At 42.8% G+C, this 21,910-nt stretch overlaps 1 protein-coding gene across 5 annotated transcripts in view; it reads left to right on the forward strand.

The window, feature by feature from the left end:
- Window positions 1-21,910, forward strand: part of FRMD7 (FERM domain containing 7) — a 44,688-nt gene that overhangs the window by 19,179 nt on the left and 3,599 nt on the right. Inside the window, exons 2-10 of one of the 5 annotated variants that reach the window (XM_083486413.1) lie at window positions 4,872-4,976; window positions 7,155-7,197; window positions 8,515-8,593; window positions 11,114-11,211; window positions 12,208-12,322; window positions 14,535-14,682; window positions 16,406-16,501; window positions 19,062-19,225; window positions 19,701-19,769. In XM_083486413.1, the coding sequence (XP_083342539.1) occupies window positions 4,872-4,976; window positions 7,155-7,197; window positions 8,515-8,593; window positions 11,114-11,211; window positions 12,208-12,322; window positions 14,535-14,682; window positions 16,406-16,501; window positions 19,062-19,225; window positions 19,701-19,769 (917 nt within the window). The other 4 variants (XM_083486414.1, XM_083486416.1, XM_083486415.1 and 1 more) reach the window with 4 other exon arrangements.

Genomic DNA, 21,910 nt, shown 5'->3' on the forward strand with positions numbered 1-21,910 from the left:
TATTTTTACAGTCAAGCAGTATGTAAAGTTTATGGAATAAGTAATTTGAATTAAGGTTTATCCATCACCTTTCTTGCACATACAAAATCCTCCCATTTTAGTTAACGTCAAGAAGCAGGGAAAAAGCAAGAGGTGAAAAGGTAAGTTGCATTTGGAACTCAGTGCAGCAGATGGCATCCCTCGGGTCCCATTTTATCAGGCTGGCTGTCTTGCATAATCCTGAAACTGGGCCATTTGTGTGGTGGAGCAGCATTTGCCCTTTGGATCTCCCTCCAGTTAGAGGTCATTCAGGCGCAGCTTCCATTGTCTTTTCAGCACCTAAGGAGAAATCCCCGGTGGTATCTTGAGCATGGTTTGAACTGTGGAAAAGCGGCATACAAACAAAATGACGTCTGTCTGTCAGTCTATGTCATCTGTTCTGACTACGAAGCTGCTTTGATTGATGCAACTGTCTTAATTATATAACTGTCTTGTTATATTTGCAGTTGCTTTACATATGATGTTAGGTATTATGAAATAGCTTTAGGGCACTTCATAAAAAGTGATTTGTAAATGAAATTTGCCATCAGCATTGCAGAGCACTTCCAGTGGTGGCTCCCCATTTGTGGGCTGCTTTCGCTAGCAAGGCTTGCTTGTCTTCATCGTTGCTTTCAGGAGGAATTTTGAAATACTCTTCCCTCAAGCCCTTGGTGGCTGAAGAATATTGTTCCTAGCAACCTTAAGACAATAGGATGGAATAATGTTTCAAATCGCAGTGCTTTTAGAGGTTTTTAATTCTAATTGTTTTTAGAATGTTTTGTCTGTTTTAGAATGCTTTTGCATTCTAGATAGGTTCTAGATAGTGTTCTGTTTGCTACCCTAGGCTCTTTGCAGAAGAAGAGAAGGGTACAGATAAACAGCATCATCATCCTCCAATCATAATTGCATTTTTGTGTTTTAGCAGTGCATCCTTCTTTCTTCCCCATCTTGTCTGGATGCATCCAGGGTTTGTCTGATGCATGGAACTTGCCCTTTTCCCTGCTCAGCTGACGATTCAAACATCTAGTGCAGCTCCCGTCATTGCCATTAAAATTGCTTGGAAATCTTGAGCAATCAGCTTTTTAATAGCTCTGTTCTTCTAGCTTAATGATGCTTAATTACCCTTGCTCATCAAGGACCATGCAGCTTAATTAATATGTGCAAATTGCATTGGTGTTCTTGCCAGCCTCATTGGTGTATGCCAGAAGCCAGTCCAGACCTCAATGAAGTGAGCATCAGAGCAGAGTTCCAAGCATTATCTTTAGCAATAACAAATGTTGCATTGATTTATTGATTTGTACAATGACTATCCCAGCTTTCAGCATCAAGTGGCCTGAAGGATGCAACCCGGTAAATCATTCAAGTAAACACAATTTTACATCAGCTGTAGCTTTTTGGCTAGCTGTGATCAGCTGAAAAATAAAGCCGCTCCCGTCCAGCCTTATTATATCAGTGCATTGTGGGCAATGACCACATGACCGACTCAGTCCTTGGTACCAGGTGGTTGCATCCAATGCTCATCTGACTCAAATCACGAAATTAATAGGCATAGCTTCATGAGTGCCCAAATGCAGGTCATGCTGTACTAAAAATGTCAAGACAACTTGACTACAACCAAATGCTTGCGTAATTCAGGCTACCATCACCTTTCAGAAACAAAAGCTTTACATCAGCAGATATTTTTTCCAAAGCTCAGTGGAAATGAAGACACTTGAGACTCTGCAGTAGCCTTTTTGGAAAGCTCCCTGTCTTCAAATTTTTTTCTGTAACACGATGTCCTTGTGGGAAGGGGTTTAGGCCCACCAGGGTAGGTGGGATGGAACTTAATTAAAACTTAATTAAAAAGGCAACTGACAATGAATGCTTGAACCTGTTTGACCAGTTAGGAAGTGCTTCTCTGAGTCAGTTTGGAAGATGGGGAGGGAGCAACCCTGGTGACGTGCTTGGTTTTTTAAATTAAATTTGCTATTTTAAAAAATGCTTCCTAAGGGCTGCTCAAAGTGGGATTTCATTTCTCTGAGCAAATATTCTTCACCAACACCACAGTCCTAAATCAGGCCATGTCACCAACTGCTTTTGAAAGTAAAAAATAGATTGCCATTCTTTGTGGGGGTGTTGATATAAAGATGGATGGATCTGCAGAAAGTTTGCTTTATCATTTTTCACATCTTAAGCTTGGTTCTGCATTGGCATGTTTTAACAAAAGAATTCTGTTGAAAATTCACCAGCGTTTTAGTGTATATTTCTGCTAACATTCACAATTCTGCTTGCAATTTTCCCTAATATGATTATGTCTTTATACATTATTTCCACTAATATCATCATATACTTTCCCTTAAAATATGCATTCATGTATGCATTTTCCTTTCTTCTTCTTCTTTGGCAATCACTCGTAGCCGAGTTAGATTGTCTTCCATAAAGACGGTTTTAACAGTGAGTCTGTAAGTGACTGTGGAGGCCAATTCTGGATCCCCACGACCTTCCACAGTGGGGACATTGGTTTCTGGGCAGATTTGCCAAGCTCGCCTTCCTCTTAGCACGTTTCTCCCTTGCGTCCTCAGTTTGAGCGTCTTCAAAGATAAGCTCTACCAAAAGTAGTTCAGCTGAAATGATCTAAGGCTCTAAACCATGTTCATTTGTTTTAATGGGTTTACTTGGACTCCAATGGAGAGCTTCATTGCAAATTTGAAGAAGTGTAAGTTTCGAAGGGACGCAGGTGGCGCTGTGGGTTAAACCACAGAGTCTAGGCCTTGCCCATGAGAAGGTCAGCGGTTCGAATCCCCGCGACGGGGTGAGCTCCCGTTGCTCAGTCCCTGCTTCTGCCAACCTAGCAGTTCGAAAGCACGTCAAAGTGCAAGTAGATAAATAGGTACCGCTCCGGCGGGAAGGTAAACGGCATTTCTGTGCACTGCTCTGGTTCGCCAGAAGTGGCTTAGTCATGCTGGCCACATGACCCGGAAGCTGTACACTGGCTCCCTCAGCCAATAGATGAGCGCCGCAACCCCAGAGTCGGTCACGACTGGACCTAATGGTCAGGGGTCCCTTTACCTTTACCTAAGTTTCGAAACAAAGTCTATGTTTCAGTTTGCTAATTGTTTCAGGGATTTGTAGATTATTCGGAAAATTATTGTTAACAACTAAGTTCATTAGCAGGATTAATCTAGAACAAGCAGTTAAGGAAAACATAGAGAATAACTAATAAATGAAACTAAGTGGGAGATGCAGTATTGAAAATTAAAACATAAGAAACCACAGAAGAGGGTGGGATGGAAGTCAAATTATATTTTTTATTGGGAAATCTAATTAATCCGTATGATTGTTTAAAAAATTCAAAAATATTGAATAAAATATTTTTAAAAATTGTTTCAGGGTGCATGAATTGTGTCAAAATGCAAACCAAAACTGATTTATCCCACCCATCCCTGGTCTGATAATCAAGAAATAAGAGCCAAAATTATATGAAGTTAACTACAGAACATCTTATTCCAGACCCTCCAAGGGTCCCTATTTTCCAGGGACATCCCTGATTTAAAGAAGTTGTCCCAGTTTCTGATTTGATCCCAGAATGTCCCCCTTTTGCTTAGGATGTCCCACTGGAGAAATGTTGGAAGGTATAGAGTTATCCATCCCCAAGTTGTCTGAAGGCAATTCTGTATAGGGAAGGGTTTTTTAAATGTTTAATGTTATATTATGTTTTTATATATGTTGGAAGTTTCCCAGAGTGGCTGGGGCAACCCAGTGAGATGGGTGGGGTATAAATAGTAAAATTATCATTAGGGAATGGGACATCCCTATTTTCATCGGAGAAATGTTGGAGGGTTTGTTATTTATGTATTGAATGTATATCCTGCCCTTCTGAAGAAGCCGAGGATGGCAAACAAATTCACACAAAAAATTAAAAAGCAAAATCTTTCTAGAATGGTTAAAACATTATATTTTAAAAATTACAATTAAAAACATCTAAACTCAGTTGCAAGCATTCTAGAACAGTTTTTTAAAAAATGATTCTATCCAATGATCTTAGGGTAGCCAGGAACAGTATTCAAATACTGTTTTCAAGTACATCTTGAATATTAATAATAATGGAGACAGGTAAGCCTTGCTAGGGAGAGCATTCCACACCCAAGGAGTCACCACTGAGAAGGCCCTTTCATGGGTCACCACCAACAAGGCCTCAGAGGCCAATTGAAGAGTTTGAGGTGGTTTGTGTTAGGGAAGGTGCTGTTGCAGGCATTCCTGCATCTCAGCCGCAAACATCTTCTGACCTGAGGTGGTGATGAATGTTTCTCTCTGCACAACTGCTCCCTTTCAGATCTTGACTCTTTGGTCCAGGAATTAAAGTATGTTAACTGTGTTAGGTTCAAAAGGAGGATTCAAAGGACACACAAGCAGAGTCTTCTCTCCCGTTTAAGGAGAACAGGGAAAGAACTTCTGCTTTGTGTAATAGAGACTTCTGGGGCTGCAGGTTGTGGTTGCATAAGTGGAACAGGAATTTCTGGGCTCCAGCTAAGTGCCCTATAACAAATTACGCATAAGGTGTTTCTTTATGTTTAAACAAAAATGGATTAAAATTATTTCTTTTTTTAAGAAAAGAATTGGTTGGACCTGTGAGACTCAGAGCCATAAAGCCCACTAGGTGACTTTGGTCCCAACCTTGTTTCTTAGCCTAACCTACTTCATGAATTGGGAAGGCCTAGAGAACCACGAACACTGAGCTTGAAGGAAAAGTGGAAAATAAATGAAACAAACAAAAGTTCCTTATTTACTGTACTGAAACAATATTGTTAATCTTCTTGATCGCTGTGTTGTTTACCTCGCTGGCTTCCCCCCCCCCCCTCTTTCCCTTCCAATAGCAAAAATCTTCTGGCAAAACATTGTTCAGCCTAAGCTGCAGCCACCTGAACCTCACAGAGAAGGAATACTTTGGGCTGGAGTTCTGGAGTTCTGCAGGGCATACTGTAAGTGAAGGCATTTTGAATCAACTTATAGGGGTGTCACTGAAGGCAGATTGTATATGAGGTGCTCAGTGGTACCACTTCAGGTGCTGACTGAATACCCCTCCACTGAAATGAAATGAAATGTTGGGAAACTAGCATGTGCAGTCATGCAAGGGTTACTGAAAATTCTGTGTTCTCAACTGTTGAATTCTGCAACCTCCATAAACAGTGCAAGAAAAGGAAATGCATGTCTCCTTATTTTGAGTAATTGATTCTTCTTGTTATGGGGAAGTGAATGCCTCCCTCCCCCATGCCTCCACATTGAGAGCCACCTACACCCCCTGCCAAAGGATTCCAAAGCCATTCCACAGGGCTGTGAACCAAATGGCACATTATTAAATTTCATAAGAGGATTGATTGACAGATTTTCAGAACATGCTGTTTTTGAAGCCATCAGTTCCGGAAAGTTAAAAATGAAAACCTAAAGCAGTGATTCCCGTGCTTTTTGAGGCCAATGCCCACTTCGTTCCATAAGCTCATCCCCAGCACCCCCTGCTCTATGCAAAACCTTATTTAGAATAGTGGTTTGCACAACCCACTAAGAAAACGAATAAGACCATGAAATTCAAAACAGTAACAATTAATTGCACATTCACTCAAAATCCAATCAAAAGCATTTTGTTCAATCAATTCAACAAAATTGATGAATTTGATCCACTGACGCCAGCTTTTCAAAGGCTGATTGATTTCCCTTTACACCTCCAGCCAGCTCCTCAGCTGCCTCTTAGCACCTCCTAAGTAATCTACAGTTTCCAAGGGTCGCCACTGCAAACCACAGCTATAATTATATATGGGGCCAACACGCTGAGTGGGGAGTACATTATCCCAGCCCTGAGGCATCTGAAGGCTGCCCTGTATAGGGAAGTTTTTAAATGTTTCATGTTTTATTATGTCTTTATATATGTTGGAAGCGGCCCAGTCAATAGGATGTCCCTATTTTCATCAGAGAAATGTTGGAGGGTGTGATGTTGTTGTTTTAACATACATAAACACAAGCTTTCTGCTAGCCTTCCTAAATGTGCTTCTTTTGGAATCAGCGCCGGAGGTACAATCAACTTTGTGGATGGGGGAGGCTCTGCCTGGCCTCTTTGCTTTCTAAGCAGAGCTATTTAAAGTGTACTCCATTTGAAATGGCTCCCCGGCCACACAAAGAAAGATGCACACAAGCAGCCAAGGCTGTGTTGTTTTTGCTCCCTTTTCTTTCCCACTGGTGAAAATTCTGTCTCAGCCAAACAGACCCCAGTCTCCAGAAGGGAAATCCAGGTTTGGAGGCGGAGAGGGAGAAGCAGGGAATCTAAGTGGCTCAGAGCATCAGTGGTCCAGCTCTGCATCATAAAGACAACAATGGAGGCCATTGACTTCTCTTTGCTTCATTAACTTGCTGGAGTGCAGTGCGGGTAAAAACAGGGCTCTGCATTTATAAGGAGCAAAAGCAGTGAGTCTCTGCCTGTCTGCTGAAAGGCTGTTTTTCCTCCTCAGAAGCCATTCAAGGAGCATCACTCAAGGATATCCATCAGGAAGCTGATTAACTGGGCTGCATTGTTCTTCAGCTGCCAGGGGCTGATGAGTCTATGCATACAGCAGAATGAGATGGTAGAGTCCTGATGTGGTTGGACAGACTGTACCACTTCACAATCAAGTGCAAAGATGGCTTAACAAAAATGTTTAAAGCTCTGTTAAAATATAACTGAAACTAGACAACCAGCATAGCCAGAGGCCCCCTACCTTCCTGAAGCATTTCTGTTCCATTTGCAGGGAGGGCACTGTTGTTACAGCTGTGTAAACACCATACATTTAAAAGCACACCTACCCAAGAACCCTGGGAACTCTAGTTTGTTACAGGTGCTGGGAATTGTAGCTCTGTTAGGAGTGAACTTCAATATATGTAGTGAACTTACAATATATGTAGATGTGTACACAATATACAGTTAAAGCACATTTAAATCACACATCCCACCAAGAATCCAGGGAACTGTAATTCACTCCTCACGAACCAAGAATTCCCAGCACCCTTAACAAACTACGGTTCCCAGGATTCTCTGGTGGAAGCCATGTGCTTTAAATGTATTGTATGTACACAGCCCTGGATGGTCAGGATCAGCCCAATATCTTTTGTGCTGCACTTTTGTCTTCCTACAGGCCTGGCTGGAACTTCTGAAGCCTATAACAAAGCAGATTAAAAGTAAGTATTTTTGTTATCTATGCATATATTTTAAAAATACTTTTCTAAAGCAACACTCAAGGGATGGCAGGGAGATGGAGCACTGATCCAGGGCTCTTCTGACTCACCTTCTCCTCTCCCCATCAAGGACACCTGGGCCACATCCACAACATACATTCTAAAGCACTATGATACCACTTTAAACAGCCACGTCTTCCTCCACAGAATCTGGGGAGCTGTACTTTGTTGAGGGCGCATTAGGAGGCTCCTGTTCCCCTCCCAAAGCTGCAATTCCCAGAGTTCCCTGTGAAGAGGGATTGATTGTTAAACCACCCTGCAGAATTGCAGCTGGGGGAGGGGAGCATGAAACATTACCAAAATATATAATGTGGAGAAACCCCCTAACTCTAATGCTGTTGGGTGGTTGGCAAAGCTGGCTCAAGACACTTGGGCACCTGAGGTGAACCACAAAATGGTGTCCCCAGCCCCTTTTGCCAAGGAAGAAGGGGTGAGGGAAGATCTACATCAGGAACAGGGTGCAGGGGAGAGACAAAGATTGCCATTGGGATTGGCTGCCCAGTAAACCCTGCCGCCTGAGGCATTTGCCTTATCTTGCCTCATGTGTGTATAAAGATCTTGCCTGTATAAAGATTCACATCGGGATCGGCTGCCCCTGAGGCATTTGCCTCACCCTGGCGGCTGGGCAGCTACACTAGATTTTTTAAAGACAGTGATGGATCTGCAGCAGGCATCTTCCATGTGTCTCTGGTTGCGCCCAGATCTGATAGTCACTTTGTTTTCTGGGCATGAAATGTTTCCATAGGGCAAGACTGGGGAACCTGTGGCCTTCTAGATGTTGCTGGACCCTAACTCCCAGCTGCCTCTGCAGACAACATGGGGGTGGTTTCATTTATTTACCTGTTGCATTTATATCCCACCTTTTCCTCCAAAGAGCTCACAACAACCCTGTGAGGTAGGTTAGGCTGAGAGAGAGTTGCTGGTCCAAGGTCACCTAGTGAGCTTCATGGCTGGGTGGGGGGCGGGGTCTCAGCATGGGTCTCCCAGGTCACAGTCCAAAATGCTAACCACTATGTCCCACTGGATGGAGGCCAGAGGTTCCTCATTTCTGTCTCAGATCAGGCGTCTCCCATGCCTGGATGTAGCATTTTAGAACCATGGGGGAATCAGTTCAGCACATGGGGATGATGGACAGTTAGTCTCCATCTTGTCTAGAGCGTTCAGAAAAGCTAATTCTGCAGGCTGTGTGCAAATGAAGAGATTTGTAAATGTTCCCGACAGACCTTTGAAACCAAACTTATGAAGATGTTGTGTTTTAAGATCCTAAGGAGGTTCTTTTCAAATTTATGGTGAAATTTTTCCCAGTGGATCCGGGCCATCTGAGAGAAGAGCTGACAAGGTATGTTTTATTTTTACACAGCCTCTTGGTTTTGTTTTTGCATTTGTTTTATTTAGAAATAATTTCACTTAGGGTTTTTATGAATGGGGGTTTCATTAAATGCTTAAAATAATTCGAAACGTTCCTTTCCCTGACCTCCTATGTAACTGGCAAAAGCAGTGTTTGAGGTATGAAAGCTAGGAGCTAAATGACACCTTAAACCTGGGTTATGGGCACAACAACAGAATGTCTAGGCGTACTTTTTTGATAACAAGAATAAAAGGTGAAAATGAATGAACTGCGGCTAAAATATTATGTTCACTTTTCACATCTGAAGACAGCAAAAAAACAAAGCTATGCTTCCCCTGCCCACCCCCCTAATATTCTTAAGAGGGTCTCTTCTCCAGTCTTCCGAGTGGCTGGAAGTGGGGAGGCAGAAAAAGGTCCTCCTTTCCTTCCACTCTGCAATTTTAATCTGAAATCTCTTTGGTGCATTACTGTGTCCAGAGCTCAGAAACTGCTTGCGCTAATGAAATACCTTGTCGCAAAACACACCTAGAACAATGGGAGTTTTGAACGCTGCGCAAAAGCACTAAATCAGCCTTTACCAACCTGGCCCCCTTCATATGTTTTTGACTGCAACTCAGACCAGCCCCAGCCTGTGTACAGCAAGGCAGGCTGGAGCTGATGGGACTTGTAATCCAAAACATCTGGAGAGCATTGTCTAAATAATACATAACTGCATTGTTCATTTTATATCTATATATACCCATCTAGGTATTGTTGCATTTGAGACAACGAAGCTATGGTGATGATAATATTTATTTATTATTAAAATGATTTATTATATTTACATCCGACATTTCCTCCAGGTTGCTCAAGGCTTCATAACTGGGTGGGGATCTGAACCCTTGTCGCCAGGGTCTTAGTCCAGCACTCTAACCACTAAACCATACTGGCTGCTATCAGTATAACTACTGTTTTCAGGACACTTAGAACTGCTTGCATAAGCATAGTTTCTCGTGGATGGTGCCCATTGTATTGCCATGGCTATCACAATTTTATTGAAAATGGCTTTTACATGCATTTTTGCTCCCCATGAGCACGTGTCCTTAAAGAATAGAAACTTGGTAAAAGGTGCAGTAAAAATCAACAGAGGACTTTGAATGCACTGACCCAAACCCCTACACAGGAAGGGGGCCATATCTGTGCTTCACAATTGCACAACAAGTAGTCAGAAACTGGGACTAGGCGTTGGGTTCAGCATCCTGCAGGATCCTTAGCTTTCATTTAAAGAGAAATCCAAGGTTCTAGCCCATAAGATATTGAAGATAGGTTTGAAAGAGTGCACAGCAACCAATGAGACTGCAGAAGCTGGATGGGAGGGGCAAAGCAATTAACCAGGATGTGCAGCCATTCACAGACAAGGCTTAAGTGGTATGGATAACTAACTCCCTTGCCCATTCTGTCTTCCCAGCAAGAACAGATAAACAATTGACAATAAACAAATTTATGCAGATACACTTGTACTGAATACTTTGAGAATCCTCCTTTTAATCTTGCACATGAATCTAAGAAAAACTAAACAAATTATATCTTCTATTCCTGAAGGCCAGTAAACTGGTCACCATGGTTCTACTGATGACGTGTTGTTCAGGTTGTTATTGTCGCCTGCCACCCCAATCTCAGAGCCGTGCAAGATTCCAGGAGTTCCAGGCACTTACCCAGGGTTCAGTTTCCTTTGGAATGAGAGACTGTGGTGTCTTTATGATATATGGTTTATTTACACATATATGCAACCTGAGCCTACCATAGAGGGGCTCAAAGCATTAACACTCCAAGAGGGTCTTGCTTCTCCTATAGCCACACCCTTGGATTAAAGCGGAAATCAAGCATGGCTCTGACTCTCTGCCTTCCCAGCCTGCTGCCTTGTCTCCAGCTTTTAGCTCACATAACACAACTCTACACCCTGGCTTTTGTCTTTCCAGCTCCTAGCGAGCTGAGGGAGGGGCCCCCACCCATTTGTCGTCTGGCACAGAGCTACAGTGGTACCTCTGGAGGCGAACGGGATCCGATAGAGCCCCATTCGCATCCTGAGCAGAACACAATCTGCGTCTGCGCGTGCATGGGTCGTGATTCGCCACTTCTGCGCATGCGTGTGACGTCATTTTGAGCGTCTACACGTGCGCGAGCGGCGAAACCCGGAAGTAACCCATTCCATTACTTCTGGGTTGCTGGAGAACACAACCTGAAAACGCTCAACCTGAAGCATCTTTAACCCAAGGTATGACTGTACTTCCTTTGTTACCTAGATGGACCCATAGTCTGTCTCGGTGTGTGGTAGAATCTAACGAATACAGAATGATGCCTGATAAACTGCAGAATTGTTTTAGTCAAGATAAACAAGGGTTGATGCATGTATGTATTTGTGTGTTTTGGCACATGACCACTAGAAAAGGGTCTTACCCTCACATTTCCTTTGGGGCAGGGAAATTTTGAGGATCATCTTCCTATCACTAACATCTCTGAAACGGTTTTTAGATACCTGTTCACTCTCCAAATCAAGAAGGATCTGGCCTGTGGAAGACTGCCTTGCAGCGATAACAGCTCGGCCCTGATGGTATCGCACCTTTTGCAGTGTACGTACAGCATTGGCCTGGACATCAGTTAGAAGTTTATACGTGGTTGGCAAAATGCAAAAGTTTCCACAGGGGTTTTGAACCTGCAAATGTTGAGTAAGATGTGAGCCAGTCAGTTTTCTCAGCCTTGCATGGAGAATGGAAATGCTGCTGACCTTTGCAGTTTGCGCTTCACTGAATTTTGTGAGACTGTTCTCCAGCCAAATAATATGCCCCAAAGTATGTGTAGCAGGAGAAAGTGTGCATAAGGATGCATGCATTAATGAAAATAACAAACAGATATGCTTGCAAAAATGTATATATCAGAGTAAATGTGTATACCAGGAGGAGATTGGATTAAGAAGCAGATTAATGTTCATTAGGACTTTAAAAAAAAAAAGCTTTGCAAGCTAATGCAAAAATATAGAGAACTGAATTAAAATGAGAAACTGAAATTGACAATTTTGCATTTTGTTCCAGGCCCAGCCACTGTCTTTCTTGGGTCTGGTTGGTTGTTTAGGGTTAAAAAAAAAAAAAATTCCAACAAGCCTGTAGACTCTGTGACTGAAGGTCTTCCAAAGATGCAGCACTTGCTTTCTTCCATGTAGTCTGCATATCATCTATATCCATTGCATATATTTTTGAAACTTAAAAGTGATTCTTGAGAAGCCAGTTTCATATTGAAAAGAAAAGCTCATTGTAGATGGATTCTGCATTATGCCATTTTGAAAGCAGACGTTGGCAATCCCTGCAATGGGAGACATATTCACACCTGCCCAACGGCATTGTGGGTGGGCATGGTCCAAGACTGCAATTGCCACTTCATTCACCTGGGGCATGTGGAAAGAGGAAATGGCATGGGTGTTCAAGCGCACATCAAGCAACCACAACCACCCAGGTGGAAAGCCGCATGATGAGGACGAGCATGAATGATTCCAGATTGAGACAAGCTATATTTTTGTGCTATAAACTAGTTAGTGTGTATGCAGCCTAAGTTTATATGGTTTCACATTGCAGCGGCCCTGGGAGATTATCACGAAGAAATGGATCAAAAGCACCTGGAAACGCACAAATATTTACTAAACCAAGAGTGTTTGGTGAACAAGATCATGCATTACCACAAGAAACATATGTAAGTCCTTGTTTTTTAACTACTTGTCACTTTCACCTTTGGCAAAACAGAACCTGGAAGCAGCACTATGGCTGCTGTTTTCTGCACTTAAATTCTGTGCAAGAAAATGTGGATACTACAAATTGTCTAAGTTAGGCAAATGAATTCTGCAGCTGCCCTCCCCTTCAAGCACTACAAACCTTATTCAACTATTTTCTTGGTTTCTGAAATCTCAGCAAACACTATTTGTGTGCCCCTGTGAGTTTCTAGCTCTACACACGAGAAACAAAACAAAACAGAGATTCTCAGGGAGTTGTATGGTGTTTATCTCCTGTTCTGTGCCTTCTGCAGAATATTTGCCAATCAAGTGTTTTCTTCTATCAAAGCAGCAGTCTGGGATGTTCTTTAATGATGTTTTGTTTTTACATTTCATAATGTTGTTGAGATGATGGTTGTTCTTCCCCACATTTAGGTCTGACATTTCCACCGTGATGTTCATGGTGGTGTTCATTTATCCACACCACCAGCCTGGGTTAATCTGAGAGAGGGTTACTGACTCAATGTCTCCAACTAAGCTTCACAGGCCAAGTGGTGATTTGAACCCAGGTCTGCTGTCCAAATATGACAACCACCCCAGACCCTGCGATCATCATCTGAGGCCCTTTTTGGTGTGCTTCCTCCACGAGAGGTCTGGAGGGTGGCAACACAAGAAGGGGCCTTTTCTGCAGTGGCTCCCTGTTCGTGGCATGCTCTCCCCCAGAGAGGCTCGCCTGACGCCTTCATTATGTATCTTTAAGCACAAGGCAAAAACCTTCCTCTTCTCCTAGGCCTTTGGCTAATTAAACTATCTGTAGCCTTTTGAACTGTAATAATAATAATAATAATAATAATAATAATAATAATAATAATAATAATTTATTTGTTCCCTGCCCATCTGGCTGGGTTTCCCCAGCCACTCTGGGCGGCTTCCATAGAAATCAAAAATACACCAAAAATGTGGTGGGGAATCATAGAATCATAGAGTTGGAATAGACCACAAGGGCCATCGAGTCCAACCCCCTGCCAAGCAGGAAACACCATCAGAGCACTCCTGACATACGGTTGTCAAGCCTCTGCTTAAAGACCTCCAAAGTAGGAGACTCCACCACACTCCTTGGCAGCAAATTCCACTGTCAAACAGCTCTTACTGTCAGGAAGTTCTTCCTAATGTTTAGGTGGAATCTTCTTTCTTGTAGTTTGGATCCATTGCTCCGTGTCCGCTTCTCTGGAGCAGCAGAAAACAACCTTTCTCCCTCCTCTATGTGACATCCTTTTATATATTTGAACATGGCTATCATATCACCCCTTAACCTCCTCTTCTCCAGGCTAAACATGCCCAGCTCCCTTAGCCGTTCCTCATAAGGCATCGTTTCCAGGCCTTTTACCATTTTGGTTGCCCTCCTCTGGACACGTTCCAGTTTGTCAGTGTCCTTCTTGAACTGTGGTGCCCAGAACTGGACACAGTACTCCAGGTGAGGTCTGACCAGAGCAGAATACAGTGGCACTATTACTTCCCTTGATCTAGATGCTATACTCCTATTGATGCAGCCCAGAATTGCATTGGCTTTTTTAGCTGCCGCGTCACACTGTTGGCTCATGTCAAGTTTGTGGTCAACCAAGACTCCTAGATCCTTTTCACATGTACTGCTCTCAAGCCAGGTGTCCCCCATCTTGTATTTGTGCCTCTCATTTTTTTTGCCCAAGTGCAATACTTTACATTTCTCCCTGTTAAAGTTCATCTTGTTTGTTTTGGCCCAGTTCTCTAATCTGTCAAGGTCGTTTTGAAGTGTGATCCTGTCCTCTGGGGTGTTAGCCACCCCCACCCCCCAGTTTGGTGTCATCTGCAAATTTGATCAGGATGCCCTTGAGTCCATCATCCAAGTCGTTGATAAAGATGTTGAATAAGACCGGGCCCAAGACAGAACCCTGTGGGGAGTATTGTTATTGTTTGTTATTATGATATATATTTCTGTGTTCTTATTTTGTAAACCGCCCTGTGATCCTCAGATGAATGGCAGTATAGAAATTTAATCATCATCAATGACTACAACAACACTTTACAAGGATACTCATGGTTAGGAAAAGCACCCCACACATCTGGACTATGGGGGATTTGAATGTGGAGACGGGGGAGAATCCCCTGGATGAGCCCTTCATTGATGGTGGTGCTGAAATACTAATCTTTTCTTTCTAGAGGCAAAACTCCTGCTGAATCAGATGTGCAGCTCTTGGACATAGTGAGGAAGCTAGAGATGTATGGGATCAGGCCCCATCCAGCCAGTGACGGTGAAGGGACCCAGATCAATTTGGCTGTCACTCACACGGGAGTCCTGGTTTTGCGGGTAAGGAGAAAAGCTTCTCCTGTCAATGTTTCAGGAGGCAAATGCAAAGTTGCTACTGTTAACAGCATCCACAGCAAAGTGCCTTAGTGCTGCTGAAGCACTGCTTTTCTGCAATACGTCAAAACAAACTCAAAACAGAGATTCCACGCATCACTTCATATGATGCTTAAAAAAATATATGCAGTGCCCTTCTGTACGGCCCAAATCCTTCTATAATGAGTATTCAGTTGCCTGTTCCATTCAGCCAAGGTTGCTTGTATCGTTAATCAAACGCTTCCTGCTTGCAGGTTCAGCTCATGGTATTAGCTTCCTGTTGAACATGGAAGGAGAAATTAGTGATGAATCTTGGGTGGTGCTTCAGCTTCTCGCTGCTCTGGGCTCACCCTGCTGCCATTGCTGTTTAAAAGAAGAGCCAGCCTCTTTCTCCAGCACCCTTTGATGTGGGCGTCTCCAATTCTGTCTCCCCCTGGAAACCAAAATGCTCCAATGTCAAAACTTGGCATTACATGGTAGCTAGACATCTCTTGACCATATAATCTTCTGCCAAAAATAGTCACCTAATTTTGGGGCAATTACGTGGTACTAAGACTCCACAGCATATTTGCAGAGCAAACACATAGTTTGGTTGATGTTTGCTGTGTAATGTGGGCACTGAAAGGCCCAGGCAGACACACTTCCAACTGGGGAAGAAGCCAGAAAATGAAATCACGATCCACCCAGTGTTATATATTAGCAGAGATCAGAGTTTTCTCAAGCTCAGGAGACCTAAACCTTCCCAGGTCAAGAAGAAATGGCAGAGAACATAGGATTGCATGCACACTGGTCTCTGAGCAGTGAGAGACTCCAGGGGTGCCTGCGCTTACCTAGGGTTCAGTTCCCTTTGAATGAAGGTCAGAGGAGACTGTGGTGTCTTTAGGATATGCATTTTTATTTACACTTATATACAACCTGAGCATAGGATGGAACACAGATCTTTACCCTTTAGGTTTCCAGGGAAGCCCTAAGTTCACAGCCTTGGGCCCAGCACAGAGTAGATATGCCTCCTGTCTCCAGCTTCTAGCATCAGCCCCCAAACTCACACATAAGCGGAAACCCTTGGCCAGGTGTTCTTCCTTTAGGATGAGGTGGCATGTAGCCAGGTGAGGTGGGGAAGGCCCACACATTTGTTTCTATCACAACAGTGCAATGCCTTTGGAGATGGTAAATAGCAGTACTTAACTGGCCTGCCAATGCCAGTAGCTTAACAAAGGAAATGGTTTTGCTGGCTCAAAAGTCTCTTCTACTTAGACAGGCAAGTTTGTCAGAATTACATACAGAAATGCGTTTCTTAGGAGAAATTTGCAATATAGTGCTGATGAATTTTCACTTGCTAAATAAATGTTCAAAATCACTTCATATGTGCAGTGAAATGAATTTAATTTTAGAAAAATGAACAATGGAAAAGAACCAAAATGGACTGATCCATCCAACCAACCCCATTTTGGAAGAACAGCCCCAAACAGGCTGTTATTTGGGACTATTGCTACAATATTGTGAAGGGTCCCCCTTTTTTCTCTTTTTGCATGCTGTTAACCCCAAATGTTCTTATTTTTCACTGTCAAACACTGGAGAGTTATCCCACCACACGAACTGCAGGCTGCAAACAACAACCGTGTTGCACCATCCAGGCATCTTAATCCAAAATGTTGTGTAACTCACACAGTGTGTCTATTTTTCTCTGCAGGGCAATACGAAGATTAACACCTTCAACTGGTCCAAAATTCGCAAGTTGAGCTTCAAGCGGAAGCATTTCCTGATCAAACTCCATGCCAACATTTCGGTAAGGCCTAGGCAACTCTCTTCCCTCACATAGTTTTGTAGAAACACAAGTTGGCTTAAAGTATAAATGTATTTACATCTGGTCCCTTCTGTGGTCTGTGTAATGTGGAGGCTGCCACTGCACTGGAATATGTTTCTTCACGTGGGACCATACTTCTCTTGAGAAGTCATTAGTGGCACTGCATTAATTCCACACAACACTGAATAGCCAGTGACATCAAACATACTGGAAGTTCAGCATGACCAAGAGACAGAATTTCCAAAATACCTTTCAAGCATTTTCTATAACCTCACTTAGCCAACTGGCCTGATTTATACCTGATTTATACTACAACATTTCTAAGGGTTTTCATAAACCTACTGGAAAGAGAATCAAAGAAACAATGGAGTAGACAAAAAGCGGGTTTATTGATCCGGTGCATTTCCTACCCTACTAGTCCTCCTTCTGCAGTGTAATTCAGAGAACAGTGATTCAGAATTCAGATGTTCTATCTCTCTTGTCTCTTAAGAAACAGAAAAGATAGCTATTTTGCTCCACTTTTCACTGAATTTCCCTGAAGAAGGAGGACCAGTAGGGTCTGAAATGCATCAGATCAAGAAACCTGGTGGGTTTTTTTTGGGGGGGGGCTTTTGTTGCTTCATACACCTCTCATACACCTAGCCACACCTCCTGTATTTGTGCACAAGATAAACAGGAGAGAGGAGGCCGGCCCACCCACTGCCAGACATTGGTCTGCTTCCCCCTCCCACTGCAATGGCATCCTCAAACTGCAGTGATTTACTTCTCCTCCATAGGGAAATGAATGGCAGCCATTCAATAAAATCAAGGGGGGCACCGGGGTTGCAGGCAGGCCATGAGGATGGAGCTAAATCTGTTCCCTGCTTCTCACAACCACTAAGAATCAAAGGTGCTCCTATCTGCACAGCTCTTCATTGCTGATCATGCTACAGCATGACGGGGTGTTGAGTGTTCTGGGGAAATGGGATTTTCCACAGATGCAGCTTCATAGATAAAATAGGCTTCCGCTCTTAACTTTTGTATCTAAAACATATTATAGATACATTCCGAGATGCCTCAGTAACCTGCATCCAGTGTGGCATTTTGCGATCCCTCAGAATCTCACAAATGTGGGCTCAGATTCTGCTTCTGAGAGCCAGTGGGGTGTAGTGGTTAAGAGCAGTGGACTCGTAATCTGGTGAACTGGGTTCGCTTCCCCGCTCCTCCACCTGCAGCTGCTGGGTGACCTTGGGCCAGTCACACTTCTCTGAAGTCTCTCAGCCCCACTCACCTCACAGAGTGTTTGTTGTGGGGGAGGAAGGGAAAGGAGAATGTTAGTCGCTTTGAGACTCCTGAAGGGGAGTGATAAAGCGGGATATCAAAACCAAACTCTTCTTCTTGTTCTTGGCTAAATTTATAGTGCTGATTCTGGTAGGTTGTGGTCATTGTATATGGAATGGCCTGGCTTCCATCTTACCCGGCATAAAGGCAGCACTTTTGGAAGGTCGGCGTGGGGGGGATTCGGAATGAGGTGCAATTGCTCACATCTTGGTAAAAGTGTTGTGGCTGCCAGAGCAAAGAGGCTACTATGGCCAGCACAAAAAGAGGGGACAGTGCTCTGTACTGGTGGGTGCCATCACACAGGAAAACCACTGCATAAATGTGTTCGGAGAACTAATAATCAGTGATTCTAGATTTAGGTAGGTAGCCGTGTTGGTTTGATGCAGTTGAAATAAATAAAAAAATAAAAAAATTGTCCAGCAGCAACTTAGAGACCAACTAAGTTTGTTCAGGGTATAAGCTTTCATGTGCATACACACCTCTCTAAGGTGCTACTGGACAATTTTTTTATTTTTTTTATTTAATAAACAGTGGTTAGATTATTGATCTAGGCAGTGCTTTTTTCCTAAAAAAATGTTTAGGGGTACTCTCATTTTCCTATTCATATTGAAATGCTGCCGAGGCCAAACTTAGATTCATAAAATGTTTAGGGTATGTGTCCCCCTGGAAAAAAAAGCACCGGGTCTAGGACTTGGGAGACCTAGGTTCAAATCCCTGATCACTCACTCACTCACTGGGCGACTTTGGGCCAATTTTTGTATCTCCACCTAACCTTCCTCACAGAATTATTGTGAGGATTGCAAAGAGGATGTAGAAGCAGAGAAATGTGTGCTGCCATGAAGCGCTTGGAGGAATGAGGGGGTATGATACAATAGCAACTTAGGAACAGAGATGAGGAATCTCCTGATGTTGCTAATTATTAACTGCATTGACGGGAGATGGAGACCCAACAACCTCTGAAGGTTTGAGCTGGTCTTTGACCGTAATAAATTATCTATCTATCTAACCTCTGGAGGGTGTTCTTCCCTTCCCCATTTCATCATCTCAACAGGTAGGCTAGGCTGAGAGAAGTTGGACTAGAAGTTGGAGAGAAGTGAGCTTCATAACTAAGTAGAGATTTGAACGCTGGTCTCCCAAGTCTTTGTGTGGCACACTAACCACTACACTACATGACACTGTGACATATTCTCTCTCTCTCTCCTATCCCTACTCTCTGCCTCAGGCCTTGTGCAAGGATACACTGGAGTTCACCATGGCAAGCCGAGACACTTGCAAAGCCTTCTGGAAGACCTGTGTGGAATACCATGCTTTTTTCCGACTCTCTGAAGAGCCAAAGTCAAAACCCAAAGCCTTTTTGTGCAGCAAGGGCTCCAGTTTCCGATACTGGTAAGATAGGAAGGACATTCTGACCTACAATCATATTCAGGAACTAAGTCAACTGAAACAAATGCACATTTCTCTCCCCCCCCCCCATTTATCCAACTACCTTGGGGGGGGGGTGGAGCCCCCCCACACATTGGGGGTCTGGTACAAGTAATGTAAATCACCATTATTCATGTTGCCCAACAGAGGAATCCAGCGCAACAGTTGTGCTAGTGGAAAACTCATTGTGTGCTGCAGATCACACCATCTATTGGGCAGTAAAGTTTCCGGCAACCTGTTTATGCATGCGCATGAGCTTGTGCAATGGCGTTCCGCTGGCTCAAAACATTTTGCCAGAGGAGCAAGTAATACCCCTCATATATCCTGTGCTTCTGAATTTGCTGCTACACCACTGACGTAGTGTAAAAGTGAGCAACAGTAGTCTCGGGGAGAGGATGCCACAACTGTCTTCATATATTTCCTGTCCTTAAAATGGCAGCGGAAGGACTCAGCGGCAGCTGCTGGAACATGGGACAAAAGGAAAACTGAAGAGCCTGCCCTTTGAGAGGTATGATCTTTCCACAATAAGAACTCCCACCTTCTTGCCAGGGTTCTGTTTGATGCCCTCCCTTCAAGTTAAAAGCCTGGCAGTAAAGTTCTCAAGAGCAGAGTTGCCCCATATATAATTCCAGTAGGAGTTTACTCAGAGTTGACTAACTTTGTGAATTTTTCACAGAAGTGAAAAGTATATCAATCTTCTAAATGCACAAGTGCTTTCAAAGGGAAAGCAAGCATTTTTAAAAATTCTGGCAGCAGCCACCCTGTGTTGGTAGCTGCCTGCTTTTTATTGAAAGACCATTCCATTGGTTAAGTGTCACCACCGATAAGGCCCTCCTCCTCCATACCGCAGCTAAGTGAACATCTGTGCAAAGTTACATGGTCTGCAGAAGCTCTCCAGCTGATTGTACTGATCTGGGAAGCCTGCATGGGAGAAGGTGACCTCTTATATAGCCTAGGCCAAAACTGCTCAGTGACTTACCAGTCAAAGCTGGCTCAAAGTGAGCAAATTCTAACATCATCTAACAAGATGGATTCAGTACCACCACTAAATGAAGTGTTTAAAATAGATAACAAAAAAGGTTTTGCAAAGGAAGTCTCAATATTGGACAGAGAACTAATACAAAATAAGACAAAAATAATTTCTAGGATGTATGGAATCTTACTAGAATGGGAGGTGAAAGACGAATAAGTTAAGGAAGTAATAGTGAAATGGGCAATAGATATAGGTAAACCTATTCAATTAGCAGAAAATTGTGGAAAGAGAATTGGAGATTCATGGCATGTGAGGCAATCAAAGAAAATTTTCTTAAGATGTTCTACAGATGGTATATGACACCTTACAAACTATCTAAAATGTATAGAACAAAATCAAAAATTTGTTGGAGGTGCAAACAAGCAGAGGGCACGCTGCTGCATGTGGTGGACTTGTGATAAAATTAAGAGTTTTTTGGATATGGTTTGTGAAGAGCTGAAGAAAATATTCAAACAAACTTTTTAAAAAACACAGAAGCCTTTTTACTGGAATATTAGAGCCAGATATTGAGAAGGAAAATAAGAGCATTTTTCTTTATGTGACAGCAGCAGCAAGAATTCTAATTGCCAAAAATTGGAAAAATGAAACAATCCCAACAACAAAAAAAGGCAAGATAAGCTATTTGATCATTTAGAATTGGCTAAACTGACAGAGGCAATTAGAGACCAATGCAAAGAAAAAAATCAAAAGGAATGGGGAAAATATAGTGAATACCTGAAAAAGCAGTGCCCTGAAAATAATACTTTGGCTTGTCTGGACTAATTTTTGCAAATAAGATATGGTGTAAAAATATAAGCTATAGAAGAAAACTAGAGAAGAGGAATTGAGAAAGAAACAGTTTATGAAGTATACAACTGGACTTGCGTTGAGGTTGAAGGAAGTCAAATAGAAATGAATAAAAATTGAAATAGGGGTGTATGTGTATCATTTGTCCTATATGTGTAGTTATATATTTTTGTTTGTTTGTCTTGTGAGTGATGTCTGTATTGGTGTTGGTATAATAAATTAATAAAAGTTTTTTTAAAAGGGAGCCAATTCTAAATTTGCCTACATCGAGCCTTTGATTGGGTGTGCTAAACCCTTTAAAAAATTACCTTAATATATTAGCAAGGCTTGGGGAAATAAGTTGCAGGATGCTTAAATTTCTCTCTCTCTCTGTGTGTGTGTGTGTGTGTGTGATTTCACTGAGATTTTTAAAAACTTGGGGAGACATATACAGAATGTCAGAAGGAAGTGAAAATAAATATTAGGACTGCTTGAACACTGCATAATATAAGGAAGGCTCATCCAGCCCAGTGACCTGTTTTTCCCAGATGCCTGTGGGAACCTGCAAGCAGGACCAAAACACTCCCCCCTCCTGCAACTTCTTGCCCTCCGGATTCAGAAGCACTGCTGCCTCTACCTGTGGCATCAGAGCACAGCCATCCTGGCTAGAGGCCCCCAATAGGCTTCTCCTCCATGGATGTCCAGTCCTCTTTTAAAACCATCCAAGTTGCATGTCAAGAAATGTTTTATTTTGTCTGTCTTGAATCTCCAGCTTCCTTGATATCCCACAAGTTCTAGTGATATAAGGGAAAAACTTTTCTCTGCCCACTCTGTACCACAAATAATTTTAT

The sequence above is a fragment of the Podarcis liolepis genome (assembly GCF_965112155.1).
Source record: "Podarcis liolepis genome assembly, chromosome: Z".
NCBI classification, from domain to species: Eukaryota; Metazoa; Chordata; class Lepidosauria; order Squamata; family Lacertidae; genus Podarcis; species Podarcis liolepis.